The 20,820-nt window shown below is 45.5% G+C and overlaps 1 protein-coding gene across 1 annotated transcript in view; it reads left to right on the top strand.

The window, feature by feature from the left end:
- The window catches only part of cntnap5a (contactin associated protein family member 5a), a gene marked incomplete at both ends in the record, with an annotated part of 95,738 nt that overhangs the window by 62,401 nt on the left and 12,517 nt on the right, over positions 1 to 20,820 (top strand). The window contains 6 exons of the mRNA XM_079229722.1: positions 3,285 to 3,485; positions 10,345 to 10,501; positions 12,227 to 12,354; positions 14,156 to 14,326; positions 15,100 to 15,318; positions 18,365 to 18,604. Coding sequence (XP_079085848.1) covers positions 3,285 to 3,485; positions 10,345 to 10,501; positions 12,227 to 12,354; positions 14,156 to 14,326; positions 15,100 to 15,318; positions 18,365 to 18,604 — 1,116 coding nt within the window. The remainder of the gene's footprint in view (positions 1 to 3,284; positions 3,486 to 10,344; positions 10,502 to 12,226; positions 12,355 to 14,155; positions 14,327 to 15,099; positions 15,319 to 18,364; positions 18,605 to 20,820) is intronic.

The raw sequence follows: 20,820 nt of genomic DNA, 5'->3' as shown, positions 1-20,820 counted from the left end.
CAAAGAGACACAAAAAGACTACAAAGAGACACAAAACAACTACAAAGAGACACAAAAAGACTACAAAGAGACACAGAAGGACTACAAAGAGACACAAAAAGACTACAAAGAGACACAAAACAACTACAAAGAGACACAAAACAACTACAAAGAGACACAAAAAGACTACAAAGAGACACAGAAGGACTACAAAGAGACACAAAACAACTACAAAGAGACACAAAAAGACTACAAAGAGACACAGAAGGACTACAAAGAGACAAAACAACCACAAAGAGACACAAAGAAGCTCACAACAAAAAAAGGAGACGAACAACCACAAAGAGACACAGAATCACAATGAAGAGCCACAAAACAGCTGCAAAGAAACACAAAAAGACTCACAACAATGATGAAGAGAGAGCAAAAAAAGAGACAAAAAAACACGAAAAGCTGCAAAGAAACTCACAACGTCTACGCAATGGGACAAAGCAACCACAAAGAGACACAAATTGACAACAAAGAGTCCAAAGCAACTGAAAAGAGATGCAAACGGCAGCAAAGACACAACAAGAGACACACACAAGAGGCAAAACAACCCCCCAGAAAGAGCAACAACAACACCGATAGTCTGCTTGTCACGCTCCTGTGTGTGAGGCCGTGCTGCAGGCTCTTGTCTGTAATCGGCTCATGTGTGGACCAAATAGCCGAAGGGTCTGGATCGGCTTCCAAGTGAACTCTGATGCGGTTTGTTTGTTGCTGTTGTTTACATTCCTCCTCATGCAAAAGAAGAAGAAAAAATGCACGACAGAAATATGCAACTGTTGTATTGTTCAACTGCATTTCGTTGTGCAAAAAAAAACAGACACCTGCTAATGTTTGAAATAGATTTCATCATTATTTCAAAAGCCTAGCCATTAAATCCATCTGCTGATTGTGAAGTGTTCTGGAAACGAGCCTCTAATCAATTTGTAAAAGCCACATATATATATAATTATGTACATTTTTCGGTCGCCTTTCGGCCGGTGGGGAGGTCCATTAGGTCCATTAGATTCTAAGTGAGAAAAATCTGTACAAGACGCCTCTTTTTCATTCCCGTCTCTACCCGTCATTATTCCAACCCCGCAGTCCATTAGCTGTCTAATAATACCAACAAGGCTCGTATTTATTGTATATTTCTGCATGAGCTCTTTGCGGCACCAGAGGACGCACAGTAAATATACTATTTATATCAGACGCGTTAAAGTGCCGTTCCTCGGAGTTTATCCCGTCTTTAACTAGAAGAGAGAAGCGAGTTACAGCGCCATGATAACTTGTGCTTTCCAGGTTCCACTGAAGCGTCACCGTTTAACAAGCTGGTCTGAACCAGTGGCCTCTGGAGGCCTCTGGGTCATTAAAGTCAAAAGGGTTGTTCCCTTTGGGAGCACTAATCTGCTCAGTAAATTTCATGGCGGTCTGCCATTAAATTATGTGAGTTTTTGAGTGACATTTTATAGTGTCCATCATGGAAATATATTTTCCAATAAATTCCACTGCAATCTGCCCATTAGATTTGGATTTTTATTTTGTTGTGTGTGTGTGTGTGTGTGTGTAAATGTTGTTGACCTGATTATGATGCAAAAGCCAGGATTTCACTGTTGGGATTCATTCTGGGGACCATGAATATCCACATAGCACAATTTCGCTATTGACTTGATATGTCCTGGTATTTAAGGAGAAACAGTTGGCCACTTATATATTCCTTAAAATGTGTGAGCTTGACTCGCTAGAGAGGTGTTTTCTTCTCATGAAGAATTTTGAAGAATTGTCACAAATATGCTGTCTAGTACGCAAAGGCAGAGACATATTCGCATGGTCAGCAAAATCAAAGAAGACTGAATGACTTGCTTCAGACGGCTAGCGTTAGCACTAGCATCGGGGACGATTTGACAGGAAACACGGCAAACGTGTGCAGTTTTTTGGATGTAAACCAGAACCTTTCACTATCTTACGTTTCACAACCACTAACGCTGCGTCAGACACTGCCAGTAACAAGCTACTAAGCTAACAAGCTATCAAGATAACAAGCTAACAAACAACATAAACAAAAGAAAAGACCCTGATGCGTCTGCTAATCTTGCTTGCGGACACAAACGACTCCGTCTGAGTCAAACGTGTCGTGCTGAATCTCTCCAATGATAAAATAGACCAGAGGCCAAAAACCATCGCTACATGGGAGCCGCCATCTTGATGCGCAATGCTCAACCTAGCTTGAGCAGCGGTACTGGTGGTGCTGGTGTGCAAGGCGAGGCCAGATCCAGAATTTCTACTTTTTAAGTGGGGAAAACCATGTTCAACAAACAATTAATCACAGGGGAGGATTCTTTTATACATGCATTAAAATCCGCCTGGAGGGGGGAAATTTGAGAGCGAGGATTCAATACAATCGTTACAAAACACGCACAAATATCCATACTGAATGTCACGGTAATGAGTTTGCGGCCACATTTGACCTTTAATTATTTCCAGTATGTAATTACTCAAGCATAATTTGGCAGGCCTGTCGGATTTAGGTCTCCGGTCTGAATTTGGACACCCAGCCCTTCCGTTGCATCGCCCAGACACGCTGCCTTCGGCGTGATCTGTTCCGATGGCTGTGCGTCACCTGAGCGATCACCGGATGACGTGACATTTGACGGACAGCGAGCCGGACACGTCCTGATCCACGGCTCCCATGACACGTAGGACAAAACGCGTTGAGTGAAGTTTTGACACCATGGAGACGGGCTGTCACAGCTTCCTCGGCTACACTTTTGTCCTCTTTTTTTTTTCCTCCGCAAGGTTAATGTAGCGGTGACGCTACAGAAGGGGAGCCACATCCCACCGCTGTCTCGGTTCTGTGTGTGTTCAGTCTTCCCCTTCACGAAGCTGAATCGTTCGGCAGCAGATACGCCTCTACTTGACCTCAATTAAGGAATCCATAAGAAATGTAAATAGCTCTAAACCTGACAACCTGATGTGAATAATCACAAAGTGGAGAGGGATTTTCTCTCAGGCTTGAGTAAACATGGAATCCAGATAATGGAAACGGAGGGGAGGGGGGTAATAGGATGGATTCCTCGTCTGATTTCATTGTACAAACTCTCCTAGTGTCTCGTACTGTATAAGCAGCAAATGCAAGATTATTAGCAAGGATTTCTTCTGCTTGTGCAACTGAAAGGTTGATATGAAGGTTTGAGGCTTGGAAAACAAGTGCATTCGTTAGGTTGGTGTCCAGACTTGTTTTGAGCTAACGGAATCCATTTTTTGTTCTCCTCTCGTTTCAGAGGAGAAGGTGTGGACGGTGTTGGCGCACAACATCACGGCTGCGGTGGCGGTGCACGGCTCCTCCCTCGACAAACCGCACATCACGAGGTTCGACTACAGCGCCTCGCCGGAGCAGCTGCGCGCCGTCGTGACGGGCTCGGAGCAGTGCCAACAGGAAGTGGTTTACAACTGCAAGAAGTCCCGTCTCTTCAATACGAAAGGTCAGCGACCTTTTCCTCTTGGTGTACGGAGCTTGAGCCAATAAACTGTTGCATTGTGGGTGTGGCTTTTTTTACATACCGTAAAAGTCGGGTTACAAGCCGCTCCTACCTCCGGTCAGTGTCCCCGCTGTAGCAAGCTAGGAGCAGCGCTACTGCTAGCTAGCGCTGCTGCTGCTACCGGTCGCTGCTGCTGTTACCGGCCGCTGCTGCTGCTACCTGTCGCTGCTACTGCCCGCGTCCCCAAGTTGGGTGTCAAAGCCTGGTCCCGCTACCTTCAGTGGTTTTCGGGGAGCTAGCGGAAGTTAGCGGGGAAGTAACGGAGCGCTAGCAGGAGCCCCAGCTGGCTACAACGGGGAGCTAACGGGGACACTGACTGAAGGTAGTAGCGGCTCGTAACCCGACTTTTAGGGTATATTTGCTACCGAGCGATAACATAACCGGGTTGTCGGTCCCGTCCTTGAACACATGTTGGCTGTGACGCACATGTTTTGTGTTTATTATATCATAGGAGAAAGAGGAAGGGATTTTTTTGGTCTGTTGTCCTTTGCCTTTGAATGTAGCCGACGTAGTGGGTGTTCAGACTGAAAACAGCCCTGCATTTAAAAAATAAATGCAATAAAAATGCGAGGGCCTGCGTTGGTGGAGGCGTCTGGTGAGACATGCAATGCGATCCAGGAAGTCTCCGTGCAGTTTGAGGAGCGGATCAATGCGCTCGAAGGCTTATCAGACGCCAAACCACTCCACAGCGGTTATGATACGACGAGGCAGGGTTTCTTTCAGGCCAAATAATTGTTCTAACAGGAATGCATACTTACAAGGGCTGTCGAAAAAAAAAAATAATTTTAATAAATATATTTTAGTTGTTGGAAAAAATTCAATAGTTAGATTTTATTGTGAAAAAGCACTATAGAGCTTGGCTTTTTTTTTATTGCATGGATTTCCAGAAAATAAATCTAAACATTGGATAAAGGCAGGATCCAAATTTTATTGTCAAATTAGAGTCAACGGTTTTGACAATGGGACTTTTTGATATTTCTTTTCATCACTCCATAAATCAGGAAATACTGTCAAGAATTTAAACACAATTTAATTCGCCATATTTTTAGTCGTAAATGTTATATAAATGAGGCTCTGGATGCAGTGTGAACAAACCCCTCTGCATAAACCCTCAGAACATATGAAGGAATGAAAGAGGAAAGTTTGGTGATGTAAGAGCTGCTGAAGTAGAGATTTCTGGATCAGAGTCTGAGAACAAACTCATGGAGAGAAAACGTCCTTTAAATATGTTTAGTTACATTGCACCATGATGAAGACTCTACAGGTGAAGAGGGTCAACACATGAACTCATAGATATCACCATGAAACTTCACCACTTCATCACTGACACTAAGACACGTTACACGTTTTCAGAAATGTTATATTTAAAAGTATAAATTATGCTTTTGGTGAATTTAGGAGAAATCTAGTAAAAAACAACAACAACCTCAAAGTGTATGTTGGATGTTTTCTTTCCACGAGACTGAAAGAAGACGTGTTATGGAAGCAAAACAGCTCAAAATCTACAAATTGACCGGTGCATGAAGGCAATGTTTCGCCTTAAGTGAGCCCAGCGGACAAAGTGGTGGCGCCGAATTGGGCGCTAACTCCCTTCATGTAGTCAGCTGGTGGCGAGCAAGACAAAGGAGCCGGGGTCGAGTCCGGAGTAGTAAATAAACTGAGCTTCACACACTCGCTCTCTCTCTCTCTCTCTCTCTCTCTCTCTCTCTCTCTCCTGGGAACACACACTCTGTCACGGTGAGTCATTCCCTGAAGGGGTTTGCTATACTTGTATAACACATTTGAGGTAAAAAAAAAAATCCATTAAAAAAAATAAAAGATCCCAGATGCTACCAATCCACTGTCAGAAACTGCCTTATGTCTCTCATCGTATTGGACATTTAAATTCAAATGAACCTATGCATTTTTTTTTTAAGGAATAAACGCATTTTTGGGCAGTTTTGAGACCGATGCATCCAGACGATGCTGCTCTGTGTTTGTTGCTCCCCTCCGGCGGCTCTAAGTTGATCTGAACGTGACCTCAGCGAGACGAGCCGTTGTGTACTCTGCAGCGCCGGGGAACTGTTTGTTGTTGCGTCGTGCGATTGTGAGTCAGGCCGGCCCCGCAACACCCGGCCTCCTGCTTCGCTCTCCTTGCAATTTTCACAATAACCAGAGAGGTGGCCTCCAATCTCTTTCCGTGTGCATTCATCTTGAACTGCCTCGGCGCCGACGGTGCCCTCCCCTCCCCCAAACATCCAAACATTTGCTCTTAAACCATGAAACATTCATGAAGTCCCAGATCCCCCGTTCCCCGGGTGCCATGCGTGCGCAAACAAACAAGTCCATTATCACACCAGACATCAAAGGGAGACAGGACGCTGCCTATTTTAAAGCTGCCAGAACACATCGGGATCTTTCTCGATGGTTTGCATTTGTTGTTTGAGCACAGAAGGTCGAATTCCTCTTTTAGCTCTTCACTTTGCCACGAACAATATCACTTTTGATATCGCACGTACTTTGAGGAACACATTCAAATTAATTATTGGACCGAAATGCACTTATCGCGCTAACTTACAGGGAAAGCAACAACAGCAGATGTTCGAAAGCAGTCGACCGGATTTATAAACGCAGCCGTTTGCCGAGAGTTTAGCCGCCTAACGTCTTTACTGCTCGCTCAATGTCCTTGGAACGACGTTCAGCTGTGGTCGGAGTTCCACTTTTTTCTTATTCCATACTCGTGATGAATTAAAGGAGACACGTCATGCTCATTTTCAGGTTTAAGGTTTCTACTACAACATGTTTAGATGCTTTAACGCTCCAAAAACACGTTATTTTACACCTGTATTCACCCTCTTGTCTGGTATGCTCCATTTTAGCGCCTGTCTCTTTAAGAGCCCCGTCTGCTCTGATTGGTTTGCAGGCGGTCTAATGAGCCTGCATGTGACATGGGAAGGGGTGCAGATCAATAATGGCCTGTTGACTCACATGTTGTCTGATCCAGGCAGACGACCACAGAGAACCGACTAAGGGTTCAGATCCCAACATGCACCCTTTAAAGTTGCTTAAAGGTCATTCTGGCTTGCGGGTTTCACATGCGTATGAATATATTTTTCCAGTGTCGATGCGTTCCTTGATGTGTATCCACCTGACGAGTCTAGGTTGTGTTTGGTTGTGTTTCATGAACGGAAAGCCGAATCGTACATTGTTTGTCTCGTTAAAGATCCGTGGGAGAGACGGGGTCTCAGATGTTGACATGTGTCTTGTTTTTATTTATTTATTTGTATCAAAGGGAGCGTTTGTACAGTCGCGCTGAGCAACGCGCTCTTAGTCGTTTGTGTGATTGATGCAACACCAATTTTTACTGACAACTAGCTCTTGTTCTGTGTTTAAATGCCACCGTTTCCACCGTGGCTTCTCTGCGGATTGTTCTCCCCCAGCGTTGCCTCTTTGTTCCCAGCTCCTGTGCATTGTGGGGGATCTATGCATCAATACCGATATCAGACATCAGGCCGATACTGGATCGGGTATCGGGGACGATCTATTCAATTGAATTCGATATTTATACCCTTTTTATATCCACTTTATATTTTATTCCTGTTGAAGTTTTGACCAAGTTGTTGTTGCATAAAAGAAAAAAGTTTACACCAATTCTTTCATTTCATTTTTTTTTCATTTTTTAAAAAGTTGCTGGATAAATATAGTCAGAAAATGCATTCGTTACTTGTTTTTTTACAAAGTTAGAAAAGCAATTAAAGTCAAGTCAAGCCTGATATGTTGTGAGATAATAATCACGCTCTCGAGGCACACAGCATATTAATTAATACCCGGTACTCGGAACCCGGCTGATACTTAAAGCCAAAGTATTGGTTTCGGGTATTGATGCATCCCTGCTTCATGCAGCTGTGGTCCACATGTAGACGTCCATTACTCTCAGTGAAGGAGGGAGTGAGATGCATTGGCTTCGCCTGCTGTGAACAAGTCCTGACAAGATCCATCCAATTTGAGGCAGCGAGCGGCACTCACTCCTCCTTCAGGAAGCATCGATCGTTGCCTCCTCGTATTTGTGCACCTGTTCAGCGTCTGAGGAGTGTTTTTAAAACCAGCAGCGGATTAGGAGGGCAGGGAGACAATAAAGAGTATTATTTTCATGCATTTATCACGTCATAATTTGTAATGCAGATGTTGGCTTGCTTTATTATCCTGTCTTAAGCTTATCGCATCAGCGGCCCTTCAGATTCCCACGGAGCGTTATCTCCACACGGAGGGCGGCTTCATGGCGGCGGGGCGTTCTTTTTGCCGCATCGGGCGACTATGACATGTGTGTCCGTACATATAAACGGATGCGGCTCTAATGCATGCTGGGTAGGACGAAAGCATCGTAGCATGTGACACTTGATTATGTATGGTGACATGTAGCTTAATGGGCTTTTCCCCACCGGCTCGCCTCGTCTCCATCGCACGCCGTGTGACGGATGATGGAGGCCGGACCACTTAACCCCTTAGTGGAGGCGATGCGTTACGGCTTTAATGTTGAGGCACAGACAACGTGTCACAAGCAGAGAATCAGGACAAAAACACCGGAGAACGTAACCCATTTTGGTTTGATTACCAAAAAAAAGAGGTTTGTTTATTGTTTACTGCTCGGATGAAACTGTCACATGCAATTGAGCAAAGCAACAGATGCAAAGTATATTGAGCGCCAAGTCCCTGGTGAGGCTTTTAGAAGTCGAGTTGATAATAACGATGGATGCACAGTGGGTGTCAAGGTGTCGCATGCTTGTATTGCATTTTGCATATTGCTCCAAAGGAGGAAATTAAGTGTGCTGAAAAAACTAGATCTGTTGATTAATATACAAAATTTTCTAATTATCAAAGATGTTTATTTTTCTTTTGTTTCTTCCTTCATTCCCACTTTTATTTGCTGTATTCTATCCTCATTATATTGTGTCACGGCCGGAGTGCGTGTGCTGCAGACGGCTCGAATGCATGAAGGTCGAGGCAGACGGGGACGGTCCGGTGATTTAGTGTGAATAGTTTACAGGTGACAGGCAACAAAAACTCCACGCGGCAACGATGATGAACCGACAAAGGGAGTACATGACTGGTTTAAGTAGCCGGTGACGGATGGGGGAGGTGGGAGCAGGTGAGCGGGTGAACGAGCACGAGGTCGGCGCCCGCGAGGCTGATGAGGGGAGTTACGGCCGTACGGGAAAGTGGGAGGGAGATAACGTCATGTGTCGTCTCGTAATAGAATCATATCCTGTTGAAATCACGTTTAATCTGAAGAATGTTGTGATAGACAATTACGTCGTAATTATGAGGGACATACAAGCGACAATTTATTTTTAGTAGACTTCTATACAACCAGAGGAGTCGCCCCCTAGTGGCCAGGAGAGAGAATGCAGTTTTAACACATGAAGCATATACTTCTATACAACCAGGGGAGTCGCCCCCTGGTGGCCAGGAGAGAGAATGCAGTTTTAACACATGAAACATATACTTCTATACAACCAGAGGAGTCACCCCCTGGTGGTCAGTAGATAGAATGCCGTTTTAACACATGAAGCATATACTTCTATACAACCAGGGGAGTCGCCCCCTGGTGGTCAGGAGAGAGAATGCAGCTTCAACACATGAAGCATAGACTTCTATACAACCAGAGGAGTCGCCCCCTGGTGGTCAGGAGAGAGAATGCAGCGTTAACACATGAAGCATATACTTCTATACAACCAGGGGAGTCGTCCCCTAGTGGCCAGGAGAGAGAATGCAGTTTTAACACATGAAGCATATACTTCTATACAACCAGGGGAGTCGCCCCCTGGTGGTCAGGAGAGAGAATGCAGCTTTAACACATGAAGCATATACTTCTATACAACCAGGGGAGTCGCCCCCTGGTGGTCAGTAGATAGAATGCAGTTTTAACACATGAAACATATACTTCTATACAACCAGGGGAGTCGCCCTCTGGTGGTCAGTAGATAGAATGCAGTTTTAACACATGAAACATATACTTCTATACAACCAGGGGAGTCGCCCCCTGGTGGTCAGGAGAGAGAATGCAGCTTCAACACATGAAGCATAGACTTCTATACAACTAGAGGAGTCGCCCCCTGGTGGTCAGGAGAGAGAATGCAGCGTTAACACATGAAACATATACTTCTATACAACCAGGGGAGTCGCCCCCTGGTGGTCAGTAGATAGAATGCAGTTTTAACACATGAAACATATACTTCTATACATATACTTCTCAGTTGCATAATCTTGAGGCAACTGCTTCATGTCATTATTGGGCAACGTACTGGTACATTTATCATACCTTTGCTTTTAAAGTGAAGCACTTTCATTATGTCAGAACTCTGGTGTCCACCAGGGGAGTCGCCCCCTGGTGGACACCAGAGAGAATGCCGGTGCAGACATATAAATAAAGTTTATGAATGAAAATCCGAGGAAAGAGTCTGAGGGCATTTGATGGACAGGTAGTCTCGGAGGAGGGTGTGGCTGAAGAAGAGGGATGAAGTGTGACAATAATGTCTCACATAATGGAAGCCTCTCTGCACGTCTGCCTCTGGTTTCTGTCTCATGCTTATCGATACGTTCTTCATTCGTGTTTGATGTCCTTTTTTTATCTTCTTTTTTTCCAGTGCTCCTCCATGTGTACTTTTTTTCTTCCATTTTGAGATAAAGCCAGTGAGGCGAAACAATGCAATCCTCCAAATATAACCCGTGACCGTGACCTACTTGAGCTCCAGCTCCAGTGCTGGCTGGCTGGCTGGCAGCAGCCCGTTGCCGTGGTCACTGACTGTCCGGTGTTGTGTTTCAGACGGCAGTCCGCTCACCTGGTGGCTGGACTGGGAGGGAGAGAGGCGGAGCTACTGGGGAGGCTTCTTGCCCGGAGTGCAGCAGTGCTCCTGCAGCCTGGAGGAGAACTGCGTGGACATGAACTACTTCTGCAACTGTGACGCCGACACGGACGCATGGTACACACACACACACACACACACACACACACACACACACATGTGTGGCATTTATAGTCCAGGAGGGGTGTTTGCATGTCTTTTTTTGCAAAATATATTTGATTTAGAGGGTTGATATTTTACGATGTTTTTGGATCCATATTGCTGCGGAAATGTGTATTTTGTATTCTATAGCTGCGGTGTTTATTAATTAATCAATCTTTTAAGTGGGCTCTTCGGCCATGAACGGAGACCACCTTATCTACATATTTACACACACATCAAATTAATTGGGCACTTAGACCATACACTGTATAAATAACAGGGTTCTTACGCTCATGGAAAACCATCATGGAATTTTAAAATGGTTATTTCCAGGCTTTGGAAAAGTCCTTGAAAAAAAAAAGAAAAAATCCCAAAAGTTGTGTAAAAGTCATGTAAATGTGTTATATTCATGACGTTCATTTACGCTGAGTTTGAAATAATGAATATGCTTTTAAAAGAAAGACGCTCAAAATATAAGCAGGCATACATACAGGCATCTATATAAATGTTTATTCTTTTAATCAAACTATTGTCTCATTCATTTGAGTCATTTAAGGTTTACTGTATGCTTTGTGTTCTCATTGTTAGTTTAAATACTACAATTACTCACTTTTTACTGTTTACACCCAGAAATTTGGTTTAAAGTCATGGAAATGCATTGATCAGGATGTGTATGAACCCTGAAATACTGAATACATTGAAATTACATTTAAGAGCAGCATGTACAAAAATACCTTTTTCGTAATATGTAGTAAAAAAGTACAATATTTCCCTCTGAGATGTAGTGGAGTAACAAATACAATATTTACCAGTTGTTGACTAGAAGAAGAAAATAGCAGAAAATGGATACACTCAATTAAAGTACAAGTACCTTGACTTTGTACTTGAGTGTAGTACTTGAGTATATCTACTTACAATACATCCTCCACACTTCTCTAAAGCAACAACACATGACCGTTACATCCTTGATGAAGGGATGAGTTATTGATTTATATTTAACTGTTTCATCAGCCCACATTCGTTTAGGTGTTCCTGATAAACCGGCAGCTAAATACCATAAGAGATCTAAATATAAGGTTCCTATTATGAATTCAAAAGAAGGATCCCTGAAAAAAGAAAGTAATATCACTGCTATCTCATAATCAAACTGTGGTTTATTCATAAACTACTGTACCGCCCTCCACGGAAAGACGACTAATGATTAATTAATCAATTCATCTATTAGGCATTCAAAAAATGTTAATTCAGAGTGAATATTTCTCTCAATCAGCGGAACCGAGGATCCGTCCGTCTGCGGCTCCCTCGCAGACTCGGCCACCGTCGCTCCAACAATTGAATCTCCGGGATGAATAATTGCTGCTCATACATACAATCCCGCAGCAATCTAATAAGACTTTTTAAGCACTGAGAGAAACAAAAGGCGTATGCATTATGGTTTGGCTGTATTAGAATCTCTGAATGTCTTTGTTTACCGCACGCTAATCCCCTGCAAAGCCGCTCTGGATTCAGCTCAGTTTGCATATTTCCAGCGGCAGTTGTCTGCATTGTGATAGATTGCTCCCTTTTTTAATGTGTTTACTCTGCGTTGTGCACTAATGCAGAAGAATGGATGCCTTTATCTGGACCTCCCAGAAAGGCATCTACCCCGAGGGCACCGTGTTGCTATTCATTTCTGTATGTGTGTGTGTGTGTGTGACACAGGGCTAACGACACGGGAATCCTCTCCTATAAAGACCATCTGCCCGTGAGCCAGATCGCGGTCGGAGACACCAACAGGACGGGCTCAGAGGCCGTCTTCCTCCTCGGCCCGCTGCGTTGTTATGGAGACAGTAGGTGATCACCTCAGTGCTGGAGCTGCTGTGCCAGATTTTGGCTGCAGATGCAGGAGGCCTCCATTCCCCGGGCTCAGGGTTCGATATCAGAGGCAACCCGAGCTCACGCCGTGGCCTCGTTTTGTCCACGGATAGTTAATCTGTCCCGCCGCAAAGTCGGACAACTGGCTCGCGTGGATCGTAACCTCGTAAAATCGGATTCTCAAACTCCTGTTTCTGCAGCCAGGCAGGGGTGCCAACAAATGTGGAGCGACACAGAAGGGGAGGGGGGAGCTGGACAGCAGCGCTGGAACATGAAAGAGGATGTAGATATTTATTGCTTCATGTCCCACAGTGAGCTGTGGACAAAGGGCAGGGGATTTTTTTTATTAGCTCATCTGCAGTCAAATGAAGTGCAGACCCCCCGCGGTGTCGTGTTAAACCAAGTGGAGTCCATGTCAAATGTGTTTTCAGCTCCGCACAAGACATCCAGAAAGTTTCCAGCAATGCGTCCGTCTTATTTCGACACATTGTGAGACATTGTGATCGTGAGCTCGCACTGTTATGTCATGAATGTGTGAACATGAACTGTCATTTAAATAGAAATGATTTCATGTCAAACCAGGGCTGCACAATCAATCCAATATTTATCCGCAATCAGGATTTTGGCTTTCCGCAGTGAAATAAAGAGGATCGACTGTGATGTTGCCCTTTTTGAAATGCCTTTTAAATGTTGGTATTGATCGAGATGCTTTCACGTATATACTGTATGTTATGTTGCTCTTTGTTTAAATGGGAAAGCACTTTTTTTTTTTTTTTGCTGAAATCAATTATTAATCACGACAAATAATTGTGATTGTCATTTTGGCCATGATTGTACAGCCCTAAAAATGGTCATGTTCTTGCTCTTAAAGGTTCTGCATCTGATATTCAGAGCTCATCTATTGACTCCACTCGGCTCTCAACATGGCGACGGCTGAGCAGCTAACGGTGCTAACGGCGCAAAACCTGAGAACTGGAGGGCAGGCTCTTTGGCATAGAGGGCACTAAAGAGCGTGCACACTTTTATTGCACACTCACGTGCACTAAAGAGCGTGCACTCTTTATTGCACACTCACGTGCACTAAAGAGCGTGCACTCTTTTATTGCACACTCACGTGCACTAAAAGCACCGGGATGTGTGAACAAAGCTCAGTAAAGCTTAGCAAGAGCTTCTCTGCTCAGGTGGACTCACTCCTCTAAGTCTTTACATCGGTAATAGTTGTTTGCTGCTATAATAATGCTCTGAATATCTCACAGAGAACCTTTAATAAACACATTCTGATCGTTTCTTTTATTTCCCCGGGTACCGCAGCATTGAACTCTCCCAACAAGAGTTCTGTGTTCTCCAATAAAGCAGCTAATTAAAAAGCTGGCATCCTCATAACTACGCGAGCGGCGAAGGCCGTCTCGCCACAGAAGCGACAGCATCGGGTTGTTGGTTCAAATAATGAAACCGTTTCCCGTCTTCCCGACTGCCGAGCTCTCGCCACACGGAGATGAGACGGAGTCGTGCCGCTGCAGCGCTGTAAAAGCCTCTTTAGGGAGGTGGAGACAGACTGCCGGTTGTGTGCATCTTAACCCCGGAGACCACAGCCGGCCGTCTGTCTCACGCCGGGAGCCGACACTGGGAACAGTGGGAACACTGATGTCGTGTGAGCAAAGAATGCGAGTGAGATAAACAAAGGAGGCAACAGGAAATAGACAAATGAGGTTTATTATTCAGTGTGCAGCCTCTTCCTCCCTCCACTTTACTCTCATCTTTCCTTTCCCTTCCCAGAGTCCCTGTGGAACGCCGCGTCGTTCTACCAGGAGTCCTCCTACCTCTACTTCCCCACCCTGCAGGCCGAGCTCGCCTCGGATATCTCCTTCTACTTCAAGACGAGCGCTCCGTCAGGAGTGTTTCTGGAGAACCAGGGCCTCAAGGACTTCATCCGAGTGGAGCTGAGCTGTGAGTAGAGAGAGACACACATGGCACGGACATGCAACACACCGTACATGCATCAGAACACCCCGCCAAAGCTGTCAGCGGTATTTATTTCGCTGTTCTAAGAGGGACATGTTAGCTGTAATATAGCTGACAGTTCAATTTCCCCGAGAAGCGCGCTGTCAGGTCTGCGGCGTGTGATGTAGTCGTAATGACGGCGGCGACGTCAGGCTGTCACGGGAGGCGTTAAACAGTGACGCCGAAGTCCTTAATGAACGCGCCAGATGGGGGAGATCTCCTCGCAGATTTACTGCAGGAAAAGAGGAGATAAAAACACATCTATTTATGCAAAAAGATTGACTTGTTTACACGAGCGCCGATAAAGATATACGCCGCAGTTGTAATGTTTTTACGATTGCGTTAAACAATCCGGGGGCACGTCGTCTCCTGCGTCCCTCAGCTGTGTCTTGCAGGTCCGTGTGTTGTAGGTGATTGCGGCGTGTGTTTTTGTCTCACAAACCTGAGGGAAGGAGTTCTCAGGATATTTGGAGCCATTATGTATTGCTGCGGCGTCGGAGACGTTGTGAAATATTGACGAGCTGTCAGCCGAGCCCCCTCATAAATCTATTCAGGTCATCAAGTTTTCCCAGCAGCGTTGTATCGCATTGCATCAGAAAGGGAGAATAGAGAGGAGCATAAAACACCTAATATCACATTCTGACCGGGCTGTCGTGTGTGTGTCTGTGTGTGTGTGTCTGTCTATGTGTGTGTGTGTGATTCCCCCACCGGCTGTCCAGCTCCCTCGGTGGTGACTTTCTCCTTTGATGTGGGAAACGGTCCAGCGGTCCTGACCCTGAAGTCCCACCTCCCTCTGAACGACAGGCAGTGGCACTTCGTGAGGGCCGAGCGCAACGTGAAGGAGGCGTCGCTGCAGGTCGACCAGCTCCCTCTGCGCTTCCTGGAGGCTCCGGCTGACGGACACCTCCGCCTGCGCCTCAGCAGCCAGCTGTTTGTGGGTAGGCTGGACGCGCCGCCAGAGACCGGCTGGCATTAATTGCAGCGAGACGTAAAGACCGGCTCACACCAGTCCGATAGGCGCTGTTGCTGATCTCCTCCGGCTCCTGAGGGGAATAGCAGGCTCTTAAGCCACTAAGTGCTCCACTGTTGTCATCAGCAATGTTGCTTATTTCGTCTGCGCCGTTAGCTGCTGGTAGCGCTGGAGACTTTGACTGGAAACACTGGGCTGCTGCTGGAAATTAGGGTGGGTCAGCGTGAGCCAAAACAGGAAATTTGTGGGCAATTAAAACCGAAACAATCAACTGAAAGAAACAATTAAGAACCGCAGAGTCCATTGATGATTTCTCAGCGGGTTCGTCAGCAGGAGCGGCGCCTTTTCGTTGTTAAAATAAGGATATCTATCGGTGCAGCTTGAAAGGAAAGGTTCAGATACCTTATTACAAAACTCAAATGCCACATGTACTTTAAAAAGAAGTGAGTTATTGGTCGATGCTTTAATTTCCTCGTCTCCACGCTGACCTTGAGGTGATCCTTTTCGGAGCACAGCTGAGAGAAAAGGGAGACGGAGCTCACACTGTTTTGTGCCTAAAAAATCATTCAGAAGTGCAGCTCATGTTAGCTTTTAACGGGAACGTTGAAATGAATTTCTGCACAGAGCAAAGAGGTGTTTTTATTCCCCATCTCGTACAATAGTGGCAGTACAAAGGCAGATGGAGAGAAGAATTGCAGCTAACGATACAGTAACAACAAATAGCAACCTGCCCTGTTAGCTGCTGTGAAGAACTGATGTATTTTATTATTCTTTCATTATTGCTCTGGTTCGGGAGGCTGCGGTCTTTCTCCTCTCTCACAGCCCCGCCCCCAACCTGACATTTTAATGTGTCTCTTTAATAATACACCAACCCTCTGGAGGGGACAGACCCCATTTAAAAAAAAAGAAAGTGTGTTCTCCATTTTACTGTAGGCCCACAGTTCATGCACTTAATGGGTCATTTACTTTCAGAAATAATTCCTCAGAGGAATGAAATGACAAATGGGAGCAATACTCAGCTGATCTCAGAAGAACTTGTCATTCGTTGAAGATTTAATTGTTTTCAGAAGAAAGAGCAAAGGTGGAATGTTAGGACATTCTCTCAGAAGATCAATGTGATTATGCCGTCTATTAAGGCTTCCCTGCCATTTTAAAACTGATTAGTAGTTTGGAACAGAACATTTTGTAAAATTGAAAAAAAAGCACTATAAGAACATACAATATATTCAGTGAAACTAAAAAGATAAACCGCCATGTGTTTTGCCTACATTGGGCTCTAAATGTATGTTATGGAAAAACAACCACTTCTGTCGTATTTTATCAGACATTAATACATCCCAAGGTCATAGGTTCCCAAGGTCAAACGTCCCAATGGTCATATGTTTCCAGGGTGATTTGTTTCCAGGGTCCGGTTCCCAAGGTCATATGTTCCTAGGGTCCGGTATTCAAGGGTCCTACGAGGAACCTATGCTCTGAGGGTCATATATTCCCATGGTCATATGTTCCAGATTCCTATGTCCAAAGTTTCCTGTATCTCAGGGTCCGGTTCCCAGGGTTCTATGTTCCCAGGGTTTGTATCCCAAGGTCGTATATGCCTAGGGTCTTATATCTGAGGATATTGTGCTCCCGGAGTCATATGTTCCCTGGGTTCTGTGTTTCCAGGCTCCTATATCCTAGAGACCTATGTTTCCAAGGTCACGTGTTCCTAGAGTCCGGTATTCAAGGGTCCTATGTTACTAGGAACCTATGCTCTGAGGGTTCTATGTTTCCAGGGTCCAATGTTCCCATGGTCATATATTCCAGAGTCATTGGTCCCAGGTTTCCTGTATCTTACGGTCCTGTTCCCAGGGTTCTATGTTCCCAGGGTCTTATATCCCAAGGTCGTATATGCCTAGGGTCATATATATCTCAGGGTCCTATGCTTCCAGGGTCTTATATCCTAGGATATTGTGGTCCCAGAGGCATATGTCCGCAGGGTCCTATGTTTCCAAGGTCTTGTATTCAAGGGCCCAATGTTCCCAGGATCATGTGTTTCCAGGCTCCTATATCCTAGAGTCCTATGTTTCCGTTCCTAGGGTCCGGCATTCAAGGGTCCTATGTCCCCAGGGTCCTTTATTTCAGGGTCCTGTGTTCCCAGGGTCCTTTATTCCAGGGTCCTCAAAGTAAGAGATTGACCGGGGCTATCCTTGCAGTTCAGATAGCAAAAGAACAAAGGAAGACCAACATTTAAAATGCAGTTTGAATGATTCAAAATCCATTCGGCCACTGTGGAGAAACTGTCAAGAAAAAACTGTCTTAACCGCAATTTTGAGGGTGTAGGTTTCAAGCAGCGTAACATCAGTCGGCTGCAAACTGTGGGTGGGTGATCTCAACATATTGACCCAGGTAAGAAACATCGCTGACCACATATACCCTTTGAAAGGTCTTGTTAATCTGTCATATTAAGAGGATATTGAGCTGGAGAACACGGGACCCCGGGAACAAAGATACACTCTGGGAAACGGGAGCTCGTAGCATCAATAGCACGAACCAAGTCTACAATGAGTTGTCTCTTTCCGATAGCGGGAAATGACCTTCGTCTGTCCATCAGCAGGCGGCAGAGACACGATGCGATACCGTGAGCATGTCTGATGCCTCTGCTGTCTAGCAACATATGGAATCCCTGCTGTTTGTTCCATCAACATATACCACAAGACATATGCCAGACCAATTCAGAAATCGGCCTCGCGGGATCATGAAAGGAAGTCATACCCACTTGGTTGTATGTAATAACAATGTGATACGTTGACCTAAAAAAGTCGACGTCTCCCACCTCTATGAAGCAATAATTATCAGCTGTCTTGAACATTTGTGGTGTGGTGTTTTATGTTTAGCGTTAATTTGATTTCACGCGCTCCAGCGCCGGCAGAGTGGACTGGAAATGAAAGTCAGTGTTTTGTGTTGCGTCCTCATCGGCCTTTACGGGAATACGACCATCGCAGATGCATCTGAGCACCGCTGTTCTCCCCACACAGGAGGAACGGCGTCCCAGCAGAGAGGCTTCCTGGGCTGCATCCGGACTCTGACCGTCAACGGCGTGAACTTCGACCTGGAGGAGCGGGCCAAGATGACGCCGGGCGTGACCTCCGGGTGTCCCGGCTACTGCAGCGGCTCCACCAGCCTCTGCCACAACAGGGGGAGGTGCGTCGAGAAGAGCAACGGCTACGTGTGCGACTGCTCCCAGTCGGCCTACGGCGGGACCACCTGTAACCAAGGTGAGCCCCGATCGACAACAAAAAGCTCCACACTTAATGTAATTAAACGGGTTAATGTAGATTACGACAAATAAGTAATCGATCATTGCCAAGGTTGTTCCGTTGCGGCCGCGTCGATAAAAATGCAAGTGATGCCAGAGGCAATTAATACTTGTCCTCGCTCCAGACTCCGAGAACATTTAAAATGCATTAGACCAAATTATCTCCTACGAGCACAGACGCCGACACAGCCGAGGCCTCAGCAGAGCAGCCGGCGGAGCAGACAGATCATATATGTGGAGAGATATAGTTTTTAAGACGGAGGGATTTCTAAGAACTCTGGCGGCGAATGTGACAGACCACACTGCAGTGTTCACACTGTTTCCTCTTGCTCAGTGTGTCGATTGTGAAAAGTGGCACGCGTGCCAGGATACAGTTAATCCGACTGCTGTTCAAAGATATTTCTGCTTTTACGGCTTGGATCTCAACCACGGTAAGCTGTGTTGTTGTGGCGCCTCTCAGACATGGCACCTGGAGGTCACAGACTCTCCCTTTGGTCTCTCTCTGAGAGTTAAACTCTCAGGTGTGAAATGCAGCTTGAAGATAAATGTATGATAGTATTCAAGGCTCTGAAGTTCTGACATAATGAAAGTGCTTCACTTTAAAAGCAAAGGTATGATTAATGTACCAGTACGTTGCCCAATAATGATATGAAGCAGTTGCCTCGAGATTATGCAACTGAGAAGTGAAGCTAATGCTGAAGTACACTTCAGCCACCAGGGGGCGACTCCTCTGGTTGTATAGAAGTCTGTGCTTCATGTGTTAAAGCTGCATTCTCTCTCCTGACCACCAGGGGTGACTACTCTGGTTGTATAGAAGTCTGTGCTTCATGTGTTAAAGCTGCATTCTCTCTCCTGACCACCAGGGGGCGACTCCTCTGGTTGTATAGAAGTCTATGCTTCATGTGTTAAAGCTGCATTCTCTCTCCTGACCACCAGGGGGCGACTCCTCTGGTTGTATAGAAGTCTATGCTTCATGTGTTAAAGCTGCATTCTCTCTCCTGACCACCAGGGGGCGACTCCTCTGGTTGTATAGAAGTCTATGCTTCATGTGTTAAAGCTGCATTCTCTCTCCTGACCACCAGGGGGTGACTCCTCTGGTTGTATAGAAGTCTATGCTTCATATGTTAAAGCTGCATTCTCTCTCCTGACCACCAGGGGGCGACTCCTCTGGTTGTATAGAAGTCTATATAAATGACTCTACTTCTCTTGATGTATTCCCTCAGTAAACATTGTAAACATGAGTTTATGTCTCAATCTCTAGTTTCAAGTCTTCTTCAATGCAGCATGATGTTCATTTAGTACATTATGGTCATTTAGAGTCAAACAGACCATAAAGCAGGGGACGCTTTAGGGGCGGGGCTACAAGGTGATTGACAGGTTGCTACCAAGGCGTTGTCCAGTCTGGAACGTTCACCATTTCACAGTCTGTTTTCAGCTCGTGAAAGTTAATCTCAGGGCCGCAAATCTCAAACAAATCTAAAAACTCAAAAGCCAATGGGGGCTTCTTATATACAGTCTACAGGCACCACTGAGGTACTGTACTGTACTGTGGCTGCCATCCCATCCACACTCCCCGACTTCCTCTTAGCTCCAGTAGCGATGCATTTATTTTAAAAGGTATGAAATTTGCTTTTCCCACACACACACACACACACACACACACACACACACACACACAATGCAGAATTATGCACCAGCTGGCTTGTTAAGGGAGTTTTGTAGAGGAATCCCTGTGGTTTGTTGACTGAATCATAGTTTAATAATGTGCTTCGACGTGTCGGCTTCGTACTTGGAGGAGTGCGTGCACACGATCTGCTCCTCAAGTCGCCCGTTGCGTTCCCCTCCGCCAAGTCGTGCGCTACAGACGGCTAGAGATAACAGAAGTTTCATCCGCGCGGAAAAGACCACAGAATAAAACATCGTGTCCTGCTGCAGCCTCGCTCTGCAAGATGGATTGTAGGTACACGGTAAATATACAGTAAATGCCCAGAGAGTTCTCGAGTACCTGCATACTCACACACCGATACATCTCTGAAGAAAGACATTGTTTTTGGACAGATTTCCTTTCCCCCCTTCCAAAAAAAGTGCCTCACCTCGAGCTGCACCCGTTGGGCACAAACTACTTTTCTTTTTCCCCTCCACACTTTTTGATTGAGTTGTGTTGATTTTTCCAGC

Source organism: Taurulus bubalis (genome assembly GCF_910589615.1).
Source record: "Taurulus bubalis genome assembly, chromosome: 1".
In the NCBI taxonomy this organism is placed as follows: domain Eukaryota; kingdom Metazoa; phylum Chordata; class Actinopteri; order Perciformes; family Cottidae; genus Taurulus; species Taurulus bubalis.
The sequence above is the reverse complement of the archived record's forward strand: the minus strand, read 5'-3'. Positions and strand labels throughout refer to the sequence as shown.